At 40.3% G+C, this 27,290-nt stretch overlaps 2 protein-coding genes across 7 annotated transcripts in view; one reads left to right on the top strand and one right to left on the bottom strand.

Moving 5' to 3' along the window:
* Positions 1-1,500: 1,500 nt before the first annotated feature.
* Positions 1,501-12,292, bottom strand: plekhb1 (pleckstrin homology domain containing B1). The gene is made up of 6 exons (XM_066699347.1): positions 12,054-12,292; positions 11,385-11,537; positions 11,023-11,125; positions 10,572-10,611; positions 6,154-6,256; positions 1,501-2,614 (listed from the first exon to the last, which is right to left on the bottom strand). Exons 1-6 carry the CDS (start codon positions 12,088-12,090, stop codon positions 2,481-2,483), a joined length of 570 nt encoding a protein of 189 aa, XP_066555444.1. The 5' UTR covers positions 12,091-12,292; the 3' UTR covers positions 1,501-2,480.
* A 3,994-nt stretch (positions 12,293-16,286) lies between these two features.
* fam168a (family with sequence similarity 168 member A) overlaps positions 16,287-27,290 on the top strand; it is a 63,167-nt gene continuing 52,163 nt past the window's right edge. For 2 of the 6 annotated variants that reach the window (XM_066699343.1, XM_066699346.1), the window contains exon 1: positions 16,297-16,499. The gene's annotated coding sequence lies outside the window, so the exon portion shown is untranslated. Of the gene's footprint in view, positions 16,500-27,290 lie in introns of all 6 variants that reach the window. The other 4 variants (XM_066699342.1, XM_066699344.1, XM_066699341.1 and 1 more) reach the window with 4 other exon arrangements.

Genomic DNA, 27,290 nt, shown 5'->3' with positions numbered 1-27,290 from the left:
TCAAGAACATTATTACAAAATGTTCTCCTGCCATTCATATCTATAAACATCACAGGCAAGCATTGGCACCTGTGTATTTAATTAACTCTCTGGAACCACTTAACTACTGATGAATGTTCGTTAACAATCAACACATTTTACACTGAATAAACAAGTGAATCACATACAGCATGCAGCCAATACTTAAATCTGCTGCTTTATTTATTTGATATATATCAAACAAATAAATCAAGCAGCAGATTTAAGTATTCGCTGCATATATATATATATATATATATATATATATATATATATATATATATATATATACACTCACCTAAAGGATTATTAGGAACACCAAACTAATACTGTGTTTGACCCCCTTTCGCCTTCAGAACTGCCTTAATTCTACGTGGCATTGATTCAACAAGGTGCTGAAAGCATTCTTTAGAAATGTTGGCCCATATTGATAGGATAGCATCTTGCAGTTGATGGAGATTTGTGGGATGCACATCCGGGGCACGAAGCTCCCGTTCCACCACATCCCAAAGATGCTCTATTGGGTTGAGATCTGGTGACTGTGGGGGCCAGTTTAGTACAGTGAACTCATTGTCATGTTCAAGAAACCAATTTGAAATGATTCGACCTTTGTGACATGGTGCATTATCCTGCTGGAAGTAGCCATCAGAGGATGGGTACATGGTGGTCATAAAGGGATGGACATGGTCAGAAACAATGCTCAGGTAGGCCGTGGCATTTAAACGATGCCCAAATGGCACTAAGGGGCCTAAAGTGTGCCAAGAAAACATCCCCCACACCATTACACCACCACCACCAGCCTGCACAGTGGTAACAAGGCATGATGGATCCATGTTCTCATTCTGTTTACGCCAAATTCTGACTACCATCTGAATGTCTCAACAGAAATCGACACTCATCAGACCAGGCAACATTTTTCCAGTCTTCAACTGTCCAATTTTGGTGAGCTTGTGCAAATTGTAGCCTCTTTTTCCTATTTGTAGTGGAGATGAGTGGTACCCAGTGGGGTCTTCTGCTGTTGTAGCCCATCCGCCTCAAGGTTGTACGTGTTGTGGCTTCACAAATGCTTTGCTGCATACCTCGGTTGTAACGAGTGGTTATTTCAGTCAAAGTTGCTCTTCTATCAGCTTGAATCAGTCGGCCAATTCTCCTCTGACCTCTAGCATCAACAAGGCATTTTCGCCCACAGGACTGCCGCATACTGGATGTTTTTCCCTTTTCACACCATTCTTTGTAAACCCTAGAAATGGTTGTGCGTGAAAATCCCAGTAACTGAGCAGATTGTGAAATACCCAGACCGGCCCGTCTGGCACCAACAACCATGCCACACTCAAAATTGCTTAAATCACCTTTCTTTCCCATTCAGACATTCAGTTTGGAGTTCAGGAGATTGTCTTGACCAGGACCACACCCCTAAATGCATTGAAGCAACTGCCATGTGATTGGTTGGTTAGATAATTGCATTAATGAGAAATTGAACAGGTGTTCCTAATAATCCTTTAGGTGAGTGTATATATATATAATAATTAAACTTTAATATTTTTTTCTCAACAATGGCTTTAGGAAGTATATTATTTTATGAAGATCACCAGCATTGTTTAGACCTTTCATAGATGGCCTGTATTTAATCAGAGAATTTCCAAGTAAATACCTGTCTTTATGTTGTTTCTGGTGCAGTTTACTGTATATAGATTCAATGTTTTTGTTTTATATTATACTTGAGGTAATTTGTTAGAATAATGCAGAAAATATTGATTTTTAACCTTGTTTTAGGGCAGACAAGTTGAAGACAACACAGATAATTCTCCTTTAATCTTACATTTTCTCTCAAGATCAATATTCAATATGTCTTCCATAGCATAGAAGCTACAGTATTGATACTTTGCTTCGTTGTTGTTGTTTTTTTTGGTTAAATTATTGAAAACAGAAAACTACATTTGTATATATAAAGGAAATTGAGTAAATCCCCCTAAGATACAACTACAGCATGATTATATAGTTTCATCTCATCAAGGTAAGAGCTGACTTTAATAAGAAAAACTCAACAAGTTTGACAGAGAAGTTGATTATTTATCTGATTTCATGAATGAGAGAAGGTTGTTTGGAGCCAAATAAATCACTATTGATGTTCATAAAGCTACAAACTACAAACTGAAAAACCCTACAATGATGAGTTTTTTCCCAAAACATAAGTGTCCTCAATTATACAGTTTCTTCCTCATTGATCAAAGTTACAAATCAATGTGCAATAACTGGATAAATAAGCATGGGACTGATAGTGTCCTTTTATAAGTAAAATAAAAGTTAAAAAGAAAAGCTGTCTAACATTAACTAACTGTCTTGTCTGAGCCAGCGATTCTACAGAGCCCGGCTGGTGAGTCCTGTGCTGTGGCCGGCGGTGGAGGCAGGACGCAGATGCCGGTACAGGTAACGGATTGGAGTGTGTTGTCATGGCAATCTCTTCAGCAGAACCAGAAGGGCATCCACATGAGAGAGCGCAGCGCTGCCCCAGTGGCCATGCCAGCCAGCAGCCCCAGAGCCACCTGCGTCCCCACGCCCTCACAGGGGTCGCTGTGCACCAGCACGTGGTGAGTTCCTGCACCGGGGAGAGGGGTGTTAGTGACATACAGGCTGTTACTGTGTCCCTTCACTCCACTGAGCTACTGTTTATCTTTGGATTAATGGCGGTAATTCATAGGTAGTCAGGCAAAAGCAATGGAAGATCATGTGTTTGTGTTTTGCTTCTGATGTGTAAGACGTGTATCATTCAGTCTGTACTTTGCAAACTTAAAAAGCACCTTTTATTTGAGAACCATGGAGGCAAGGGAACAGTGAAATATATTGTAGTAGAAAAAGGATGTAACTGCTATTTGAAGAATGCACTGTTGGCTTACAAAGCACCAAATAAGCAGTTTCTCTTCCTTACCTCAATGACTTATTGAAAGTTTAGCCTTTAACCTGCACTGACTAGATGCTATACTTATTCCTGAACCTTGTGCTCTGAATGCCTGGGGTTAGGGCTTTCTGTTGCTATACCACAAGATTGCTGGATTGACCACTGAAGCCAATCGAAGAGAATCTAAAGAAACTGAAGACCCACTGGCTCATCCCTGCATGGTTACTCTAATGTATATACAGTGAGGTCCATAAATATTTGGACAGTGACATAATTGTCATCATTTTTGCTTGATACGCCATCACAATAGACAATAGAAGGAAACAATCAGGATGTGCTTAAAGTGTAGACTTTCATCTTTAATTTGAGGGTACTTACATCCAAATTGGGTGAACGGTGTAGGAGTTACAATTTTAGGGGCTCAAAAGTATTTGGACAAACTAACATAATCATGAATGAAATTGTGAGTTTCAATACTTGGTTGCAAATCCATTGCAGTCAATGACTGTCTGAAGTCTGGAACCCATAGACATCACCAGATGCTGGGTTTCTTCCCTGGTGATGCTCTGCCAGGCCTGCACTGCAGCTGTCTTTAGTACCTGCTTGTTTTTGGGCCGTTTTGGCCTTCAGTTTCACCTTCAGCAAGTGAAATGCTGCTCAATTGGATTCAGGTCTGGTGATTGACTTGGCCATTGCAGAACATTCCACTTCTTCATGTTAAAAAAGTATTTGGTTGCTTTCGCAAGTATGCTTCGGGTCATTGTCCATCTGTACTGTGAAGCGCCGTCCAATTAGTTCGGAAGCATCTGAGCAGATAATATAGCCCTAACACTTCAGAATTCATCCTGCTGCTTTTGTCAGCAGTCACATCATCAATACATTTCCAACAGTACTTAAAGAAATGAGGGAAATTATTTATAGGCCGCTAACTCAAATATTTCAAATGACACTTAGAACAGAGGATGTGCCAACTGACTGGAAGACAGCAAATGTCATACCAATCCACAAGAAAGGGGACAAAACTGAGACAGGAAATTACAGACCAATCAGTCTCACCTGCATCACTTGTAAAATGTTGGAAAAAATGATTAGACAGAAAATAGAGGAGCATCTTAATGAAAACCATATTCTTGGAGATAGTCAACATGGGTTTAGATGAGGCAGATCATGTCTTACTAATATATTTGAATTTTTTGAACATGCAACTGCAGCTGAAGATCATGTGAAAGCATATGATATGATATACTTAGATTTCCAAAAAGCTTTTGATAAGGTTCCACACCAAAGACTGATCCTCACATTGGAAGCTGTAGGCATTCAGGGTAATGTAAGTAGATGGATTATGAACTGGTTGATGTCTAGGAAACAGAGGGTGTTGATTAGAGGAGTCACTTCTAACTGAAGTGAGGTTGTTAGTGGAGTTCCACATGGATCAGTACTAGGGCCTTTGCTTTTTCTAATCTATATTAATGATCTGGACTCTGGGATAGTTAGCAAACTTGTCAAATTTGCAGATGATACTAAAATAGGTGGCTCAGCAGATACAATCTCGGCAGCACAGGCTATTCAGAGGGACTTAGATAATATTCAGTTGTGGACCGACACCTGGCAGATGAAATTCAATGTGGACAAGTGCAAGGTAATACATGCAGGTAACAAAAATGTCCACTATAATTACACTATGGGAAGAATAGAACTGGAGGAAGTAACGCATGAGAAAGACCTAGGAGTCTATGTAGACTCCTCACTTTCTAAATCCAAAAAATGTGGGGAAGCAATAAAAAAGGCAAACAGGATGTTAGGGTATATTGTCAAAAGTGTAGAATTGAGAACAAGGGCAGTGATGTTCAGACTGTACAATGCACTAGTTAGAGCTCATCTGGATACTGTGTGCAGTTCTGGGCTCCACACTTCAAGAAAGATATCGCTGCTCTAGAGGCAGTTCAGAGGAGAGCAACCAGACTTATTCCAGGTCTGAAGGGAATGTCCTACTGAGACACTGAGGAACTGAACCTTTTCACCCTGGAACAGAGGAGACTACATGGGGACTTGATCCAAGTCTTCAATATCATGAAGGGTATCGACCACATCAAACCAGAGGAGCTTTTCCAGATCAGCAGGGACACACGCACCCGGGGACACAAATGGAAATTGGGCTTCAAGGCGTTCAAGACAGAAAACAGGAGACACTTCTTCACACAGAGAGTTGTTACAATCAGGAAAAACTCCCCAGTGATGTGGTAGAAGCTGAAAGTTTGGGAACATTTAAAAATAGACTGGATAGGATCGTTGGATCACTCAGTTATTAATGGACACCAAACGAGCACAATGGGTCGAATGGCCTCCACTTGATTGTAAACTTTCTTATGTTCTTGTGTTCTTCTTAAATACAAAGGAACTAGTTCCCTTGGCAGCCATACATGCCCATGCCATAACATGCTTCACAGATGAGGTGGTATGCTTCGGATCATGAGCAGTTCCTTCCCTTCTCCATACTCTTCTCTTCCCATCATTCTGGTACAAGTTGATCTTTGTTCCAGAACTGTTCCAGATGTTTTTTGGCAAACTCTAAGCTGGTCTTCCTGTTTCCTGTTTTCATCTTGTGATAAACCCTCTGTATTTACTGTGGTGAAGTCTTCTCTTGATTGTTGACTTTGACACAGATACGCCTACCTCCTGGTGGGTGTTCTTGATCTGGTCACCTGCTGTGAAGGGGTTTTTCTTCACCAGGGAAATAATTTTTTTTTTTCATCCACCACAGTTGTTTTCCGTGGTTTTCCGGGCCTTTTGATGATCCTGAGCTCACCAGTGCGTTCTTTCTTTTTAAGAATGTACCAAATAGTTGATTTGGCCACACCTAATGTTTTACTCTCTCTCTGATTGGTTTGTTTTGATTTCTAAGACAAAACTGAAGGCAAAACGGCCCAAGAACAAGCAGGAACTAAGGACAGCTGCAGTGCAGGCCTGGCAGAGCATCACCAGGGAAGAAACCCAGCATCTGGTGATGTCTATGGGCTCCAGACTTCAGACAGTCATTGACTGCAAAGGATTTGCAACCCAGTATTGAAACTCACAATTTCATTCATGATTATGTTAGTTTGTCCAAATACTTTTGAGCCCCTAAAATGGGGGGGACCACATATAAAAATGGGTGTAATTCCTACACCGTTCACCCAATTTGGATGCTTTATATGGAAGGCAGCTGTGGTGTAAGTTGCTGTCACGGGATGTGTCGGTACCTCCATAGCCGTATCCTGGATACGCAGGGCTGATGTAGACAGCATTGTGGCTGTCCAGTGGAATGGTGTGGTAGGCGTCATCGTACGGATCATACATGTACACCTAGGGAGATGGACAGAGATAGTACAATCACATGCTCTTACATTAGAAAAGCTACCTCTACATTCATAAACTGATCTTTTTTTTAATTCTATGACAGAGAAAGAAGTTGAAATGTAGATACAGTGAACAACACATAAAAATCCAATGCTGTGGCTTGGCAGTTCCTAAAATAAACCATACAGACGTAAGGTTTCTAACTGAATATGACATAAATGTCAGGAACTATTTTCAGATGCTGTATGAATTATATATTTTCCTTTTAAGGGCCCCATTAGGGACTGTAATCTCAGTACAGGCCTGTGGAGCTACTGAACACTAATTACACAACGAAGGAATTTGTAACATCCCCAGATTAATGGAGAACGCTACACGACTTCCAGATCAAGAGTGTGATTTTTAAACGAACAGAAGGAATACAATGAAAAGGGAACAAGTAACATGTTTCTAATATGCACACAATCTTCCCTGAATTGAAAACTCTGGAGACCTCTGCTGGTGTGACAAAGTAACAAACAAACAGATTCTTGTCCATTCCTTCTAAATAGGCTTTATCCTCCCGACTCAAGTCTTTCTAAAAATAATAATTCTGAGTATCTAAGAGAGACTACTGTACATTGTTACATCATATACACTACTTACTTATACACTACCTACTTTGATACACTGACGCAATTAAAGCAGGCAAGTGCTACAGTCCCTTCTGCTTCCATATTCCTCGATTAGCTGTGATGACCATCTACATTACAACCGTAACACATCAGTAAATAATACTAAATCCAGTATGTCTCGTTATATGGAGTGTAAGGCCACCAAAGTAAAATAAGTTTTATGCTGCCATGATAAACCTCTCGTGTCAGTGTTTCTGTCTGGCGCTGCTCCACTTCGGGCCTGACCCTCGCCTCGTGCTTTTGCCCTGAGCTGAAGGCTCCTGTCACAGTCCCGTCTCTCTGATAGGACAGGGAGAGCAGGAAGGGGGCGACTGAGTGACAGCACACTGCCCAGCAGCCCTGCACACAACATCGACGGCAGACAGCTACACTCACACAACAGAAGAGGCAGCTCGAGAATTTCCCATAGTTCTGTCTGCTAGCTGTCAGGTCAGTATCTGTCTGTCTTGGGGGGAAAGTTCAATGGCCTGAAGACCAATGGTTTAGATAAACTGCACAATGGACCATTTGCGTGGGCTGATAAAATGCTATTTATTATTATTATTATTATTATTATTATTATTATTATTATTATTTCTTGGCAGACGCCCTTATCCAGGGCGACTTACAACATAAGTGCAAACAAAGTGCAAAAATACAGAGAAGTACAAGGCATCAATTTAAAGAAGGAATACAAACCACACCTCAACTAATGTAATGTAATTGTTAAACAATTTACCCTGTGTATGCTTTTCCATTGAAGTCTCTAATATTATTGATATCCACACATTAATAATAATACTCAGCATTAAATACAACCAGAATGTGTAATGTAAGCTCAAATAAGTAGTTGCCTTCAGGTAATTTAGGAAAAGAGTTGTTTTATTTTATGTACATTTTCCAACAATAGCAAGGAAGTGAAAAGAGACTGTGGTAATTGAAAACTCAACCCAAGCAGGGATTTCATTAAAAATATGAAAAGTGTCAAAGCCACGGTGTGAATCATAGTAGCTGTCTACGCTGGTGCTCAGACTTTTACTCTCATTTAACACAATAAACCCTCATGTTTGCTGTAATTGTATAAACGCCACAGAAAGCAGAGTGCCATTGTGAGATACTTTCATTGGACAGAAAATGGCTTGCAAGATGAAAAACTGAGCATGGTTTAGTGACATGTGTGAAAAACAAAGGTCATTTGTTTAACCTTCATTTTCAAACCTAGCTGCACACCTAAAGACTACACTAGACAGGCTGTGTTCAGAGATGAAGCCATGAAATTCAGTTAAAATGATAAAGAAGGTCACATGTGTGCAGTGTCGTGCTGCTCATTTAAGCAGAGTGACAGGTAGACATGTAAATGTAGACATATCCCTCCACACATGTGCATAGTTATTGCCATCATGTACCTCCAGAATATATTAAGAACATTGTCCAAACCAGGTGAATGGATAACATACCTCAGTTGCTGTAAATGAAAAAAGACCAATTTGAACCCAACGGTCCCACGATCCAAAGGAGGACTAAGAATAAGCAACTGTCACGAACTCCAGCCATTTTCCCACACTGTTACATCACAACATGCATACTGATAAGAATCTCCATTAAGGCAGGAATGGGATGCTTTGGGGTCCTTTTTCTTCTAGACGAACGTTAAAATGGATTTTGTACCCCCAGCTATCACCGTCACATGATCGAAGCAGAACAAACTGCTTGTCTCCAGAATATTCTGACTCAATTCAGAGAAAAGGTTCAAATCACCTGTCCTTGATAACAACGAAGTAAAACAATGGTGAAAGCTTTGTAAAGCAGATAAAAAAATGTTTTTAAAATATGTACAGCGTGATATAGCTAACACTGACCAACAAGACCAAGCTTCAACGAAGGAATGTTACTGTGTCTGTATGGACAGGCTATGGAGTCATTGTTCCCTAATCACTTGATTTTTTAGCAAAAATATTAAGTCTGTTAATGTTTGGTGAAGAATAATGATGTGGCCAGAATCTTTTCTTTTTCATGAATCGTTCAGCTGTCCTGGAATGACTGTTGCATGTAATTGCATCCCAAAGGCCTTGCCATCAAGCTGTTTTTTGTTTCTGTGTCGTTTTGTTACTTAATGAGTGGTCTGATATATTCTGAGTGCTTCGCACCAAAAATATCTTGACTGCAGCGTGCATCTTGTGGCGAGAAATCACAGAACTGTTGAGACAGAACAGAACCACAGAAGGTCCTCCCCTGCTCCTCCTGGCCTGTGTCGAGACATGATTCTTCACTTTTAAAGACACAAGCCAGGCCCCTGGTCTGCAGGTCCTTCGGTGCAGTGTTGGGATGTGTGGATAAAGCCCGTGTGTCCCTGTCAGATACTGAATGTCATCGCAGGAGAGGAGGATAACCGGCCAGCACTGACATATCCCACACTGCTGAAACTGAGTATTCCCTGTTATTCTGTGTGTGTTTTCATGTGACAGAAGGCCTCTCTATCCCATTCTGTCATCTTGTATTACTGTCTTAAACTGTCTTGGAGATGTTTGAGCTACGCTGATGCAGGAGGTCAAAGACTGAAACCAAGAACTAGTCTGAAATTAAACTTAAACAGGTTATCTGCCAAAAACACTGCACATTTGGACATTGCAGGACTGTAGAGTTGCACACTTTGGTACAGCCTGTCACAACACAGCTCCTGATGACAAGTATAAAGCAGAATTACACACACACACACACACACACCATCAATATTTTTATAATCCCTAAATAATGCCACAACACATGCAAAATTTGTCAAGCTGAGTGAATTGTCCTGTCCTAATTTGTAAACATCTTTCAAACGCATATATTAACACATAAAGGGCAGTCAATGATTTGAGATTGCTTGTTGTCTCCACTATACTACGACATTTGCCCCGTGTCTCGCCCCAGGCCCTCTCCCAGTCCCCAGTGTGGGGAGCGGTTTTGAAGGCTACTAGAAATTGCCAGCTGCTCCCCGGGTGACGAGGCAGTCTCTGGGCTGTGATTAATCCAAGGGAGCAGACTGTTTTCCCAGCCAGATCATAGTACAGTTTCCTGGCAGCCGTGGATGAAACGTCTTCCTAAATAATCAATACCCCTCACTTTCAGAAGTGCTGATGTCAGCAGTACGCTTTGTCTACCCAGGTTCTGTGACACAAGCTGCCAATAGATCTGGAGAGCTGTGCCCCTTGCATGAAGAGGAATCATGACTGCATCTTTCTGCACACACACACTCCCAAACACACACGTCTTGTCAGTGCTCGGCTGAGAGAGGAAACCAGAGTCAATCCAGATGGGAGGCTTATCACATAATATAATTGAGTGTCAGTGAAATGCAAAAGTCACACAAGAGCACAGTGACTTACTTCAGGCTGAATTATTGAGTGTATGATGTCCTCTATAGAACTTCATTTTGGAAAGGAGCTATTTCCCAGTCATGACCCCACCATTACAAAGTGGACCAGTTTCAAGAATGCATAGCGCTGAACTTCTTCCAAGCGGAACTGCTTTTCCGTGATGATTAACGCTTCTCCCTGACTTGCATGTCATCCAAACCCCGATGGGAAACTAGTTAAGAATTTCTACAATATGCCACAGAGGGACACGGTGAACCATGTCTGTGGGAAGGAAATCCAGCAAAAACAAACAGAAAAACAGCTGCTTACCGGGTTTGCTCTTGCTTCCAGTAATGCCAGCTTCCATGCTCTGTAAACATGAAATCACACAATGTCACTCGTTGAATAAATCTATTAACATTTAATTTAATTCCTTCCTTCCTTCTAACCTTCTTTCAAGTAATTTATTCATTCATGCATTAATCTAACAATACAAAATATGTCATAAAGTGGGATTCCTTTCAGGTGAGAAACATGCAATGAGCAAGTGGGGTTACAACAATATAGGGTGTTCACCACCCAGACAGTTTAAAACGTAAAGATTACAATCCATTTTAAAAGCGTCTGCCCAACAGAATTCACAGCTACTGGTGCAAGTGACAGCAGCTGTCATGACACTATAGCTTTTGCTCCCCCGCCCCCCGAACTCCACTATTTGTTCTTTTAACAATGCATGTCAAGTGGGAAGAAAGGGGTGTCTTGTCTGTCAGGAAAAACTCACAGCGCCTCGTCCTCACTGTCGGCACACAGCACCAGTTTAGAGCCATCCTTCAGGTATACCAGGACGAGGCACTCCTGGGGCTTGCCTTCTGGAGGGTCCACACCTGACACACGCACACAAGGGAGTGAGAGGGCAGCCTGAGGCAGGACAGTATTATTTCTCACACGAACGTGATGTGCATGCACTTTTTGGAGAACTCTGTTGACAATCAGGTTATATGCCCCAAAAAGACAGGAAACAGGATAAGGCAAATACCCGAAACACATGAGAATGGGGAAATTGTTGACAATATAAAGCTATTTGTGGCCTGCGTTTTTGAGCTAGTTCGATTTGAATTCTCAAACCCTCCCCCCATGTCTTACCTGTGCATTCCAGTCCTGCTTTGACAGAGGTACATTTGTGCTTCAAACGGATTCTGTTCTCGTAGTCTCTCCGGCTCTCATTTTCATAATATAGTAGGTTCCCGTCAACCCACAGATCAAACCAGTTCCTCTTCCAGCGCCTCAGTATGGAGCCTGGATCAAAGGTGGAGGTCTTTCTATTATAAACCCTCTTCAATCCTTCCATAACCATGCCTGTGTGCCACAAAGCCCTTGGCTCTCAGCGTCTCTTCAAAGACTACTTGATGTTACTGTCATAGAATAATAAGTGGACTGTGATCGATACTCAATGGTTCACATTTGCTCATTATGTAATTATTATAGCTTGGTTTCTATCTTCCATCTTTTGTGTGTCTGTGTCTTGTGGTTTATGAACACAATGTAAACAAAACTTTGTGATTTCTGTTTTGTTAAATTCAATGCTACCGTGTTCAGTGCACTATTTCTGACTAGGCTAACCCTCAGCTAGAGGTATTTGTGTTCAATAATCATGTGAATAAGATTTTCATTTCTGTAGTATATATTTGGAATGGATTAATGCACCAGTACCACCCGGCAATGTATCATTTTTGCCTGTGTTGCATTTAAGCTTGATTAAACACTACACTAATACCATTCAATAAGACAATCAGGAAAGATATGATCACTTACTTTGTCTCCATAGCATTCCAGATTTCATTAGAGCCATTTCACTGCTGTGTGTTGTTCTCCTGCCCTAAACGAGTTACTGATAATGACTTGTTGCCTAGAAAAACTGACAGAAAAAAACAAGTTGTGCCCCAGCCAGGTGATATCCTGGACTCTCTTCCGATGCCCCTTTAATCCGCACAGCTGATGAGTTAGATAATACTGGATTAGTGACTTGCATTAGTTCTACACATGCTGAGAAAGGCCTGGAACCTCCCATGCTCACTGCACAACGCCCAGCTCCTCTTGAACACGGCTACTTTTAGAAATAAGAGAGACAACAACAGACAGAGAAACAACTCCTCTCCATCTTGCTGTGTGCAGCTTACCCACGAACCCCATATGAACCATGCTTGAATGGACTGAAGACAAAAACAGTGCTGGCAATGAATCATTTTCCTCATGCTTTTCCATACAAGAGTAAAAAGAAAGAAACAGGTAGAATTTAATGCTTTCACTGTAAATTCACTTGATTTAATTTAGGTTGAGGCTAGGGGCATCTCTGTGCTTCTCTTTTCAACAACATTTGTCATTTTGTGTTTGGTTTCCATGGGTTCTTGGAAGCTTTTGGAAGATGAATATAGAAGCCTTTTTCTCTGCTTGCTTTACACCTAAGATATAGAAAGATATCTAATATACATCAGGAAACAATGACAGGACCTGAATCACAAAGCACACTTGCACATCATGTTAATACATTCTGGCTTAAACCTTAAGATGAAGCAAGCAGTGTATCAAAAAATGAACAGATTTGATGGTAAGAATAATGTTTTTTTTTCAGTTAGCTGGGAAACATAAAAGACAGTATGCACTGTATTTAGAAAGTAGCTCCGATACAGAAGATTTTTTGTGGAGGCACATGATAAAGCTCTTAATGTGTAAATCCCAGACTGACTAACATAATTAACTCATCAAATGACTCATCGGGTTGTCAACGAATGCCTGGTGCGCATAATCTCAGCTTCTAAATCTGGTACGGCCTAGTGTTTATAATACATTGGCCCAGTGGTGCATTTTCTATGTGTTTATGGTTGTAGACAGGAAATCATTTCTCAAACACTGTTTGGTGTACCCTGAAAGGCTGGCTTATTGCCAGTATTATATTAAATTGCTGTTTTTTTGATAATTTATTACAATGTTTATATAAGTTCCAGATGATAATGTATACATTGTTTCCAGGTTGAGGTGATGATCATGGTGATGATAATGATTAATATCAATGAATTACAGTAATTAAAACTTGATTCATGTTTAATCTTTTCATGGCTCCTCATGAATGTATATTTTTCTCTTTATTTTCAAAGAATGGTGAACAATACGTGTTTCATTACACATCCTAAGATGCATTGTGGTTTCCCTAAGGCTGTACTGAGTAAGTCAACCTCTGTTCTGCTCTTCACAAAACCATGCTGTGCTTTGTGCTAGTTATATGTGCACTGGCATAAAAACTAGGGTGGAAGCTTTGTCAACGAAACCTCTGTTAAAAGAAGTATTGCAAAATCAAGATTTCAGCTACCCATAATGTATATAATTAATTCTGACTTAGAAAAAGCAAAGTTAGGCTTAATCAAACCGTAGCATTAATTTGCAGCGAATTTTCATTACATAGTGAGTACTGAAGGGTTATTAACTTTATCTATTGTTTAGCATTTAACAAAAAAATGCTTCTGTGCCTTTCATTTGTAGTATGGGTTGTGTTACTCTGAATGCAAACTAGTGTTCCTTCCAGAAGTCAACACTGAAATTATGACTTTCTCTCTAGATGACACATTTTGAGTGCCACCTGACATAAAATGCGTGATTTGGTGAATCCTACAGTTAGAAATTCTATATACTGTGTGCATATTCTTTTGAAAAATCAAACATATTACAGTGTCATGGTGCCATTATTGTTTATCTGCAGTCAGACAACAGGCCATGGCAACTAGATCACAAGGTTAGGAAGCACAAAACTGACTAAATGTTTTCTTCATACAATACACATACCAGCCACTAGAGGACGCTGTCCGACGCTCAGACGCTGCTAGAGCTCTGTAGTGACAGAGACATAATGGGAATAAGCAAGCTCTACAGAGACCACCCTGGATTAGCTTGCATAGAAGGTGCTATTATCACCATTATGCATGTTTTGCAGCAATTCTTGATCCTATAATTGAATTTTAAAAGAGAAACAAATATATGCCTACAGGGGGAGAGGGTTTTCTCTGATTTAGGACTTGTATTGAACAGATAACACAAACTAGCAAATTCATGTCATTCTGTTAAGCCATGCATGTAACATAATGTTTAGACTTGACTGGCTTCACCTTTCAGTCATACAAACAATGTATTTATTTATTTATTTATTTATATACTGTACATTTCAATTAGCTGTTTTTCTACACTGTTTTCTAATGATACACAGTTATTATAAAATATAACCATCTGCTATCAGGACTCATACGAAATATGAAGCAAGATTAATACAAACGTAAGCATAAAACCTTGCTTTATGAGACTATAATTTTCTATATATAGATGCGTATAAAACTGTGTACATATTGTCAGTCAGGTGTGTATGCTGTTTCCTGAAGGTAAAATATCAATTTATCTTTCATTCTTAGTGCCAGGTTGTAGCTGTGATGTATACAGTGTAACCAAGGAGAATATTGCTTGTATAACTGATCTTATTTTTTTCATTTTATTTTATATTCAGGCCCCACTGGAAGTGTATCAGTATACACCTCAGCTAGCTAGATCTTTCAGCACCAATAACAAACCATTCCTTCATTCCACCCACTCACTAGCCAACCTCCTATCACTGCTCCGACAAAACCCAAGGAAAACACCCATAGGACCCTCGCTTGTCAATCATTACACTGTGAACTTCTATAGGTCTAACCAAGGACATGCATGAAAACACACTGCAGTGCTGGGTCTGTGTTTCCCTCCAGGGAAAAAAGGCCAGCCAGCTTCTGGTATTACCCCTATAGGAGTGATAACACATTACTCTACCCCTAAAATACCGCAGTGTGACTCCCATGCTCTCTCTGTGGACTCGCTGTGAGCTGGTGCAATGCAATCTTCTGTAAAATGTCGGGGGAAGCGTGATGCTTCCCCCTACTGCCTAGCTGTCTGATGGGGCAGGTCTGAAAAGGTCATACAGGCCAGAGACTAAAGAGCTCCTCTATCTCCCAGGCTGCTGCTGGGATGGGTTGTCCTCGCAATGCTCCCTGAGGTGATATAGAACCAGGTGATGCTGGTGGAGAATCATCTATCTCTGTCTTTCTTTCCTGCTGGACCCACTGAACCAAAACCTCAACTGTTCTGCAGCTCGACCCTAAAGGAGAACCTTACAACAGCCGTGGCCTCAGTTCCCAAGCAGCTATCTAACCCCAGTGTGTGTGGGGAGGTGGTCTGGGAGATCTGCTCTGTACTGAAATACAGTTAGAAAAAACACAAAAACAAGTCCGGTCCTATATTATTGCCATCTATTCCACTGAAATAGGTTGATATTCACTGGGAAAGAAATAAGATGCTGATGTTGTAATATTTGCTTTCTGAGGTACAAGGATAAATTTAGATTATTTAGAGTGTGATGGATATGCTTCCAAATGAGAGACGGCACTCTTTTATATACCCTAGCATGCCAGGTGGATTTAAGAAACAGTAAATAAATGAAAACAGGCTACTTGTTTTGTTAATGCTAATGAATATGACTGAAGTTATAGCCTGCAGAGAAGATGCTTCAGGATCCTTGCAGGAATCCCTAAAGAATGGTTTCCCTCAAATCCTGGAGAATTCGTATACAAGTGATAAAAAAGAACAAAGCAGAAATATACCAGCACTACTCAACTGATGTAACTTATTATTAAAATATTCCTAGTAGGCTAGGTAGTACCTTAAAATATATAAAACGTGCAGTGCATTATTATTATTATTATTATTATTATTATTATTATTATTATTAGTAGTAGTAATAATAATAATAACAACTAAGAAGATTAACATTTCAATGAAATTGGGAAAAATAAGATAAAGAAAACAATTGGCCAGTTTCCCAATTTCCACGCACTGTGTACGTCACTAGTGTGCGCCGTGACTGGGAGACAGGCAGGACGGAGGGGGTCGCTCGGAGGGTCCAGGCCCTGTTTGTCGGTGTAGTTTGACGTCACAGGGAAACGGCCCTCCTCCCGTGTTTGCTTGCGAGCTAACCAACCCCCCCCCGCCACTCGACATCCCCATCCCCCACTCCGTGTCTGCGCTACCAGCTCTGCCTACAAGCCCGAAAGCGCTGGAGCAAAGCGAGAGAGAGAGAGAGAGAAACCGCCGCTCAGCCTACAGAGAAAAAGACACTCAGCCCAGTGCACTCCACATCTAGAGACAGAGGGAACTGGGAATAAAGTCCACACATCCGGCTGGATTACACTGGTAAGACTGGATCGCGGTGTGTTCGTGCTGTGCATGTTTCCTGCTAATGCATTTTTTTTCCTCCAAACCCGGAATGCAATCATGCAAGCTGGAAAATATTACAAATGGATCATGCATCGAGGGGTCAGGGGGGAGGAGAATCATATACATACATATATGTATGTGTGTATGTATATATATATATATATATATATATATGATTTCCCTCCCCCTCTGTGTATATGTATGTATGTATTTATATATATATATATATGTGTGTGTGTGTGTAAAAATCGAAAAAAAATATAGCAAAAAACAACAACAACAACAAACAAAACAGCCATGAATAAACCGTGGCTGTGTGCCCTCCTCCATCCCATAACCCCGGCGGTGCGCCCCCGGCGCAGGGATGCCCGGTGAGTGCGAGGCCGCTGCGGCGCGATGGTCTGTCCCACGTCTTTCTGGACACTTTTGTTTTTTCCACGCAGATTCCAGTATAGGAGGGTGCTTCTCAAAATGGTGTCTGGAGCCTGTGTGTGTGACCATTTTAAAACCCAGTCAATTTCCGAGTGCTGCGTTTATTTCAAAATGTGGTGCATAAGCGCCAGGAGGGCGGAGTGGCTTGTCATTTTGGGAAGCCGTCAGTGAAACAGCCCAACAGAGCAGGGCCGCGGTGCCCGGCGGGCATCGGACGGGTTTTCGTGCCGTTTTGTGGCCGGACTGCGCGGCTGGGTTGGAGGACGCTCACGGACGTGTGGGGCAACACTAGGCTGGACCTTCTGCACTTGATGGTTTTGACCCTATATCCATCTCTATACGAATAGTAAACTTCAGGAATAGATTACTTTATTATTTGTATTATTAATCATGATAATATTAATATTGTGTAGAATAAGGCACCTTACGAAATCGTGTAATTTTGGCTCCGCGTAAAGCAACATTAATCTTATCGTTACAATGTCGGTAAAAACAGATCAAATCAAACGACGAGCCCGTTAAAGCCAGGAAAAATACAGCATATGTGTATCATTTTCAATAATTACGAATATGTTGTTTGTAGCATCAATGCCACATGATTTGATGCATGCAGTTTGTCAATACTGTAATGCCAACCCGTTTTTAAAACAAAATTATTACAATGTATGATTGCATTCGTGGTCTACAAAGTAATTGATTATTTCTGGTACATTTGCAACTTTTTGTCTTTAAATCGCAATAAAGACAGTTTCCGAAAGAGACATTGCAGAAGGCAACAATGAATTAACCCGTCCAAGCGTGCAACCACGTGTCCCTTTCTCCTGTCATTTTGTACCATTGTGGATCATCATGTCTGCTCCAGCTGAATAACACTTATAAATCTGCCCAAACAAAAGACGCTTGCATGTCCTCCGACACAGCACTGCGTTTGTTACAGGCGTTTTCGTGTGTCGTATTATTTTTAGACTCTCACAATACACAGCACACACAACTGTGATATAACACCTCTTTGTGTGCTGTTTTGGATGATTGCATGAAACTTCTGTTTAGACTTTATTTCAAGGTCACATTTCTTTGTTTTATGCATTGCAGTTAAAGCAATGAAGATATGTGACCAATACCGTTTTAAATATTCATTTGAATTGTTTTTAACAACAACAAAGAAAACTCCAGATCAGATGATTATAACACATACACTTATGAGTTTGCATGTCAACTCATAAATCATAATATTTCAAATGCATACATCAGAGGAAACTGACATTTATTATAAAGCTGGTTTGAGCAGGCAGGCTTGTTCTGACAGGCCAGAACAGGATGCTTTGTTGTTACTGAACAGAGCCCTATATATGGTGCAGCTGATTTTCTTTCCTTTGTGTTTTTAAAGCACCGTCACTCGGTCCTCCTTTTCACCCACATACTGGGAATCAGAGCAACTACTTCCATTTTACAGACCTGAGCTGAAATACATCCCCTATTGCTGTGTGTAGGTCTATAAACTTGTCAGCTGTGCTTCTGCTGATAAAAGAACAGACTGCTCTTAAGTAATAAAACAACTGACCTCAAGTAAAAAAAAAAAAACAATAAAACCCCAACATCCTTATTGGTGACAAGGATATGTGTATTTCAAATGACAGTAATACAAAAAACAATCTAAAGCAGTCCCCTGATCATTCTTTGTCAACGTTATAACCTGTGTCAAAGAATATTGTTTTTCAACAGTATTTATTGAATATATAGCAGCTCTGTTGCTTAATCAAGTCTGTTAAGACCCCTTCAAAGTACAAAATATGTGCCTGTTTTCCCATTTTATTTTGTGTTCTGCTGTGGGAAGAATCTGTCTCCGACACGGCTCAGTCACACAGTCTGTGCAGCTACAGCTATGGCCAACGCTGTTCTTCTGAACAAAATGTAGTGCTTAATAGAAGTGCCAAAAGATTTGCATGGTGTTGCAATGATAATTTAGAATATACACTCACCTAAAGGATTATTAGGAACACCATACTAATACTGTGTTTGACCCCCTTTCGCCTTCAGAACTGCCTTAATTCTACGTGGCATTGATTCAACAAGGTGCTGAAAGCATTCTTTAGAAATGTTGGCCCATATTGATAGGATAGCATCTTGCAGTTGATGGAGATTTGTGGGATGCACATCCAGGGCACGAAGCTCCCGTTCCACCACATCCCAAAGATGCTCTATTGGGTTGAGATCTGGTGACTGTGGGGGCCAGTTTAGTACAGTGAACTCATTGTCATGTTCAAGAAACCAATTTGAAATGATTCGACCTTTGTGACATGGTGCATTATCCTGCTGGAAGTAGCCATCAGAGGATGGGTACATGGTGGTCATAAAGGGATGGACATGGTCAGAAACAATGCTCAGGTAGGCCGTGGCATTTAAACGATGCCCAATTGGCACTAAGGGGCCTAAAGTGTGCCAAGAAAACATCCCCCACACCATTACACCACCACCACCAGCCTGCACAGTGGTAACAAGGCATGATGGATCCATGTTCTCATTCTGTTTACGCCAAATTCTGACTCTACCATCTGAATGTCTCAACAGAAATCGAGACTCATCAGACCAGGCAACATTTTTCCAGTCTTCAACTGTCCAATTTTGGTGAGCTTGTGCAAATTGTAGCCTCTTTTTCCTATTTGTAGTGGAGATGAGTGGTACCCGGTGGGGTCTTCTGCTGTTGTAGCCCATCCGCCTCAAGGTTGTACGTGTTGTGGCTTCACAAATGCTTTGCTGCATACCTCGGTTGTAACGAGTGGTTATTTCAGTCAAAGTTGCTCTTCTATCAGCTTGAATCAGTCGGCCCATTCTCCTCTGACCTCTAGCATCAACAAGGCATTTTCGCCCACAGGACTGCCGCATACTGGATGTTTTTCCCTTTTCACACCATTCTTTGTAAACCCTAGAAATGGTTGTGCGTGAAAATCCCAGTAACTGAGCAGATTGTGAAATACTCAGACCGGCCCGTCTGGCACCAACAACCATGCCACGCTCAAAATTGCTTAAATCACCTTTCTTTCCCATTCAGACATTCAGTCTGGAGTTCAGGAGATTGTCTTGACCAGGACCACACCCCTAAATGCATTGAAGCAACTGCCATGTGATTGGTTGGTTAGATAATTGCATTAATGAGAAATTGAACAGGTGTTCCTAATAATCCTTTAGGTGAGTGTATAAATAACACTATTTATTTTGTTTTGATCTTACCCCTGATCAGGATGTTTTCATGTTGTAAAGTTTAAACCTATGAATGTAGGTTTTTATGAAATTGTTCTTAATGAACACAGGAAAGCTTAGGTGAATGTTAGTTTGTTTTCACATGAATCATATTGTACTGCTATTGTCAGCTGACAGTGATGGCTCTATCTTCAGTAAAACACAAGAGGGTGCTAAATTAATCTTGGGGATTATAAAAGGTAAATCGTAACACCTTAAAGGAGAAATATTATTCATCATAGTATGTGTTTTAGAAACCATACATAAAAAATACGAAATGGATCATTAATTCTGAACACATTTCAATTATTTTAACCTGAAAGTTCAGGATTTGACTGAATGAAAACAAATGGTTACCCCCCCCTCTCATGATAGCCCAGTACTCTGTTTATACTACAGGTTATGTATGATTGTGTCTATGTATGCATTTTCAAGCTCCAGTGCATTTTTAATGCCACAGAATTCCATTGGAAATATTTCAGAACATGAGATTTGTCAACTGAAAAAAGTTGTCATTTACAGTCTCTTAGTATGTCCACATTCAGAGATGTGTAGGAGTCAAACAAGGCTTTACAGCATAGTCTCTCAAAATGCAGACATTAAGAGCACGGGAATGAACTCTGTCAAGGCTGCACATTTTACTTAACCGTAAATGCTTTAGCTTTGCAATTGTGTAGAGAACTTACTTAAGCAATCTCTCTTTCAAGTCGTGAACCCCCTCTGTATGACTGATAATGTTTAAACATGCAATTATATTTCATATTCTTGTTGTGCAGATGGTCGTTTGTAAAGTAGTTTCATAAAATATTTTTCTCTAAGTTTGCTTTCAGTCACTCATTATAAAAATACAGATTTCCTTAAAAAATGTTTTGGAAGGGTAACGATGGCTATTTAAGTGTGCTTTGTGTGATAGTGTGCTGGCCCTTGACCATGCTGCTGGGAGCTGTCAGGGGCACTTGCTGCTCAGGTAGCAGAATGTGAATGCATCCTAATAAAAACAAGTGACCTGTGCTGATTTGACACAGACGAGACTGTTGCAGTGGTACTTTCATCAGAGGGCGATGAAGGAAAATTAGCACTGACATTTCAGTTTAACAATACAAAATCTCCTTTTCCCAATGTCTGTGAGGTGAATTTGATCTTTATCATTATATTTTCTATTATGCACACAGTTAACATTAAACTTCTATATTACTGAATTGAGAACCATGGGATGTCAAGTTATATCCCCTAAGATTATCACACAAACTCTTGTTTTTCTCTCTAAGAAACGTAGAACGAAAAGGTACAATTATTATTTGAATTCCAAACAGGGCTAAAGTAAATGGCTACAATTTCCTGTTTAATACACACTCCTGGAATTGTGTTTGTTAGCTTTCTTTCTTACTCCCTGATTAACACACGGGATAGAATGAATGGCCTGTTATTCTGTTTGGCCTTCCTTGATAGTATTTAAAAACCCTGAAAGGCTTCTGTTATTTTGAATGTGAATTTGTTAATTAAATTAAATGTGGCTAAACTTTTAAAGTTATTTTAAAGCAGAGACTTCCATAGGTGTGAATTTGGCTTAGCCCCTAGCAGGATAAGAAGCAGTAAATAAATAATAGTATAATATGTGAATGTTACATTTCAGTTAGTCTGTTTGACTTTTGAAAGAGAGGGAGAGGGGCATTGTGGGAGACTTGGCTGATTTGATTGCCTTGGAGCTTGTCATTGTGTTTCATTATTGATGAGAAAGTGTTTTTCACACTAGTTCTGAAACGGGCTCTGCTTACAGTTTAATCACATTTCTGCTTCAGAGTTGGAGCCTTCACTTTATTTCTCCAGCGATAAGCACAGATTTGTATCAATAAACTCAATGTTATTTTTATTCATATCATTTCTTTGCAGCAGGCGGTGTTTGACCAGGATTTTGCAGCATAGGAGATCGGTGAATGTCTATGACGGATGCAGTATTATGCTGTGATATCAAAACGGGCATAAATGCGATTCCATACTGGTTCAAACACTAGTGTTGTGATTCTCGGAGATTGTTTTTAGGGAATCGTTATTAACTTCAGGTGCTCATCTGTGCGTTTCAGAATGAATCTTTTTTTTTGAGCTGGCAAGGGAATGAATGCTGTTGCTGCTCTGCTCTGGATTATGGTAACTTTAAGAATCAATTGTATTTGTTAGCTGGTGATGCACCGCATTGGAAACTAGAAACAAGCTCCTTTAGAGGTATAGTGCTTGTTGCAGAATTTTTTTAAAGGTAAAATGTTGTGGTCCAGTTGCAAGGAAAGTGAGGACGAATTGCAGCATGATTTGTGCAAAATTTCTTATTTTAAACTCCTTTGAGAGTAGATGCCTTCTACTACTGCAGATCTCCCATTTTATAGAGTAGGCTAGAGAAGTTGGAAAGCTGGTTTACTGGGAATCATCTGAGCAATTAAGATTTACTTTCTTCTGACACTAAACATGATGCAGGAAGTCAAAACTGGTTGCAATGACTGTAACTCTCCAAGACCAATGAGAGATTGATTCTTTTGACAGAAGAAAAGGCTTTGGAAGTCATTGTAGTGATTGTAAAACAGTAATAATAAGTATGTGTTCAGCAAATGGAAAAATGATCTATTATAGCACAACCCCCACCCCAAAGAGCAATTAAATATGCAATTAAAAGAAAAAAGAAAGAGAGAATGGTGTTCATCACATTCTTGCAGATCTTGAGGGATTTTAAGTTGTTTATGTATTTACACAATTATGCATTATTGTCCTCGGCTGCATGACCTGTAACTTGCACCATCCCTCTGGCTTGGACCCTCAGGGTATAGTTGCCATATGTTAAGTGTGCAACGCAGAGGCTCCTGGGATGTCAGTTTTGACCCTGCTTGCTGTAGGTAATCTAAGCAATATGAGTTTGTCTAGTTGGCTTGCAGTTCAAGACCAGTGGAATAGCAGAATCGGATCAATAGGGGTGGAATATTTCCCTGAAGCTGTGAATTCTCTGGGGGGAAACAATAAATTGTTAACTGAGATACAAAGCAACAAACTGCATCAGGGGGAGCTAAATAGACACAAAGGAATTGTCCGTCTGAATATTTTAACTGTGTATTGCACCGTAGCTGCTTTAAAAAAAGGGGTTTTAAATTAATTTCTAGTGACATCAGTGGTGGAGCAGAGAAAGTGTAGGACTGGGAATCGTATCAACTGGTAGTAAGTTCCAGTGATGACAGGCCAAAGCGAGGACTGATTGTGTCAAAGGGCAGCGTGAAGCCTGCACTGTGATCTGGAAGAGGAAAACGGGGGGATGGGTGATGGGATAGGAGTGCTTCAAGAACGCATGGTATATTCCTTTTTTTAAGAAAGGAAGAACTGAGAAGAATGAAAAAGAATGGTGCACCCTGGAGAAGGCCTACTTCATTTTCTCAGGAATGTAAGAGCTTTCTGCTGAATGCGGGATGGGGATTTAAGCTGTTGACTGAAATGTTGGTTTTACTCAATTGTTCAGGAGATAATGGTCTTTACAAAACAGATGTAATGGCTGTATAAATGCCAGACATTTAATTAGAATAGGGTTTTTCAACGTAAAAAGCACTCATCAAATGTTTAAAACAATCACAGTATATGTAGAGCAGGGAAATATTTCCCTTTTCGTTCCCTATAACAGTACTTATGTATGTTACATATCATTAATCTTTCCATCTAATCATGTAAATGAAAATGTATTTGTTTGAGTAGATTTCATTTCCATTGCTTGTTCAGCCTTTTACTTATGTTTACAAACCCAACAATTATACTTTCACAGGTCTGAGAGTTCAAATATATTTCAGCAAGTTATTGTTTGAGAATTACATGGCTGAACCCTGACAGCTTTTTCACATCACCAGAATTGTAATTATGACCTCCTGTGGATTCTGACATACTGGCTTAAATTATTGTTCACAGCTGTATTCTGTGATTCTCTATTCATTTTTATTTACAGTAACTGTTAAAATGCACTTGAAAAGCAAATTCCACTATGTGTGTATGTGTGTGTGTGTGTGTTTGTTTAATTCCTGCTTGTAGCAAGGGAAACTGATTGACTTATTTTATTATTACAGATGTTTAATTAGAAATAAGAGATTTTGCATTGAAGTAGGCAATATTATTTGAAGTCTTTTGTCATTGTTAGTTCTGATGCTTAAAGCACTTTCATTTTTTCCTCACTTCTTGAATGAGCTTCGTGTTCAGCCTCGATATGCTCCTGTAAGTAGCTGGCTTCTCTCGAACTGTCATACTTGCTCGAGGCTTTTCATTTCTCTACCCTCATATGCATAGTATCAAATCATAAAGGCTCTACCCCTGATGCTGCAAATGTCTTTAGCATTTATTTGAACATTTTTGTTTTGTTTCAGGTTGGTCTCTGCAGGATTTGTAACAGTAGATTGTGTACACCCAATCTTTATTTGAAAACGTCTTGCTTTTTTGTTGTTTTGTTTTAAATGATCAAAAGTCCTTTCAGACAGGCCTTCCCTAAAAGCCTTTCACTCATTTTATTTAATTATTTAAGCATGTTATAAAAATCCTCAGTTTACTTATTCTTTTGATGTTCCTGTCCCCCACCCCCACCCCCCCGTGCTGCTGATGCTGATCTTACTACTGCTTCTCTTAGCTGAGCTGAGTCCATGGCTCTTCTCTGCTAGCACTGCCTGGGCCGTTCAAAGGAACCGCTGCAGGCGAATTCCTGTGCGCTGTAGTTTCTCTCCAGTGGGCCTTTGCCAGGAGGCTGTGCCCTTAAACTTGCATTGAGGAGTAGTTTCCAAACTTGTAGTCCACAGGGATCACTTACGGCCCAGCTCTTACAACCTCCATCTAACCACCACTGCTATTGAAATCACTGTGTCTTCTTGTACACAGCCCACACTTTTTCCCAAAATAAACGAATAAAAACCTTGAAACTCGCACAGAACAGAGGAGTTGAGGGAATTAGGGTATTTTCTAAAAAGGGCTTAAATCAAAGCTAGGCCAAAATTAAAAGGATAAAAGGAGACGATTGGGAGTGTTCATCTTCTGTTGCAGTTGCAAAAAAAAAAAAAAAATGTTACAAAAACCTCATCACTGCATGACTTCAGAGCTGTAGAATAGTTTTAGAAACGAATGCTGTGGGTGTATTGGGTGCGTTTGGAAGTCGGGCTGCCTGTCTTTGTTTGACAATGCTCATGTGAATAAATATATTCCCCAGGCAGTTACTTAGTTGAACTGTTGATAGCTGATAATGTTCTTGCTGACATGGTTCTGTCTTGAGCCCAAGTGTCTGTTCAAAGATGGGAATCTGAAACGTTGTTGTTAAAACCTTTCTTCAGATGCTAAGTCATCGAGTCGCAGGGGTGTCCATTCGGCCGTGTGTTTGAACACTACATTTTGAACTAGAACTGCCTGGTGCCTTTTGGACCAGTGATTCCCGTTGGTCTTGTACCCAGCTGATGGAAAGACTTCCTTTTGATTTCCTGATATTCTTAACATTTTCCCTTTTCTGGAAAGTGGGTATTCTCATTCAGTGCAGGGCCGTTTCCAAAAACAGGTGTGATTGATGGAAGTGCAGCTTGGTAATTACTGTGCATTCAATTAGAACTTGAGTAATTCGATTTTATTCAAGGTGTCATTTGTCTGGCAATATTTAGCAGCGACCATTAAAATAACAGCCTAGACCTGTGTTTATTTTAATATCCAATGAAATAAATAAAATAGAGGTGTCAGCTGGTGATTTAAGACTTATTCAATGCATGTTTCAAAAAGATTAACCTACTTATTCAGAACATAGTGAAAATTTTCATATATGGTAGAAGTAAAATAATTTCCTTATCCTATTATTTAGTTCTCTGCAAGGTAAGAAATCTAGCCCCATCATTCAAATAGGCTGGCTGTCATAAAGAAGAAAACATTTGAGTGACTGAGGAGAATAAAGGGAGCAAAGGCCATTATTTATATCACTCCATAAACCAGAAAAAAAAAAAAAAAAAGTTTATTCCCCCATGACTTTCCCTCCAGCTTTCCAGAATTCAACTGCAAACAAAGTAGTTTGCCCTTTATGCTGTGATCTTCGATAAAAAGGCTAAATCAGAAGACCACTGCCAGGACCCCCTGAAGGAACAAGAGGATTCTCATTCCCCTCTGTGCAGACAGGCTGCGGTGTGGTGCTGTGTCAGCAGAGACTCAGCAAGGCGGCCTAATGCACTCTTTGATTCAGACTCCAGCAGTGCATGTCTTGCACGGCCTCTTGTCGAAATACCTTGATGGTTTTTCCAGTGGCTTTTAACTTGCTGTGAATAATTTAAGCCCGTCCTCCTAGTGCCAAAGACCTTTATGCGCGAAATGCCAAGAATGGCTGGAGAATACTAACGGATGCTTGTAAATGTGGTCTAATTGTATCAATAGGCAAAGGAACAGTGGAATTTGTTATTAATGTCATTTTTTACTCTGCTGTTGAGGAGGATTTTTATTATATTTTTCCAATTCTGTCATTTATTATAGACCGTACATCATTATCATCTTGCATGCACAATTCTTACAAATATACATGTACAGATGCATTATCAATCATATCTGATTAGTAAAAGTGTAAACCTGAGATTGAAAACTTTGAGCAAAAACGCGCAGATGAGTGTGTGAATACAGCTCACCTGGTCCGCCTTGTGTGTCTGCCCACCCTGGAAAATGAGGTGCCAGTTCTGGACACTGGGGGATATCATGACAAGGCAGTGCCAGGCCATGCCAATCTTGTTGCCCTGACTTGACTGTTTGCAGACCATGTGCAGGGATCGCAACACACTTCACTTATCTCTGCTACCCACCATGGGCTGGGGGTTTCGCAGAGAGCCCATTGTTTATTGTTTTTGGTGTCAGAAATGCTCAAATGGCATTTCCCAAGCCCAGTTGATTCGAGAGAGGTTTAAGTCTGGCATCTCTGAATGGAGCCCAGACCTTGCCTGCTAGGCGCTCATTACATCAGCCCCCCAACCCCCCTTTCAGTTTAATGCTGCGTTGCCCAGTATCATCAGCTCTGTTTTGTAACCGGAGTGAAAAGGATTCCTGCAGAGCTCAGCTTGAGGAATCAGCTCTATAAAATGCCGGTAGAGC

This window comes from Amia ocellicauda, chromosome 3, assembly GCF_036373705.1.
Source record: "Amia ocellicauda isolate fAmiCal2 chromosome 3, fAmiCal2.hap1, whole genome shotgun sequence".
NCBI lineage: Eukaryota > Metazoa > Chordata > Actinopteri > Amiiformes > Amiidae > Amia > Amia ocellicauda.
The sequence above is the reverse complement of the archived record's forward strand: the minus strand, read 5'-3'. Positions and strand labels throughout refer to the sequence as shown.

Bases quoted from the DNA above. Each gene is read 5' to 3' on its own strand.
- plekhb1 (XM_066699347.1), bottom strand. From the start codon at position 12,090: ATGGCTCTAATGAAATCTGGAATGCTATGGAGACAAA. The intron at 11,538-12,053 runs GTAAGTGATCAT...CCTTTGATCCAG, and splicing joins TGGAATGCTATGGAGACAAA to GCTCCATACTGAGGCGCTGG. The intron at 11,126-11,384 runs GTAAGACATGGG...TGCGTGTGTCAG, and splicing joins AGCAGGACTGGAATGCACAG to GTGTGGACCCTCCAGAAGGC.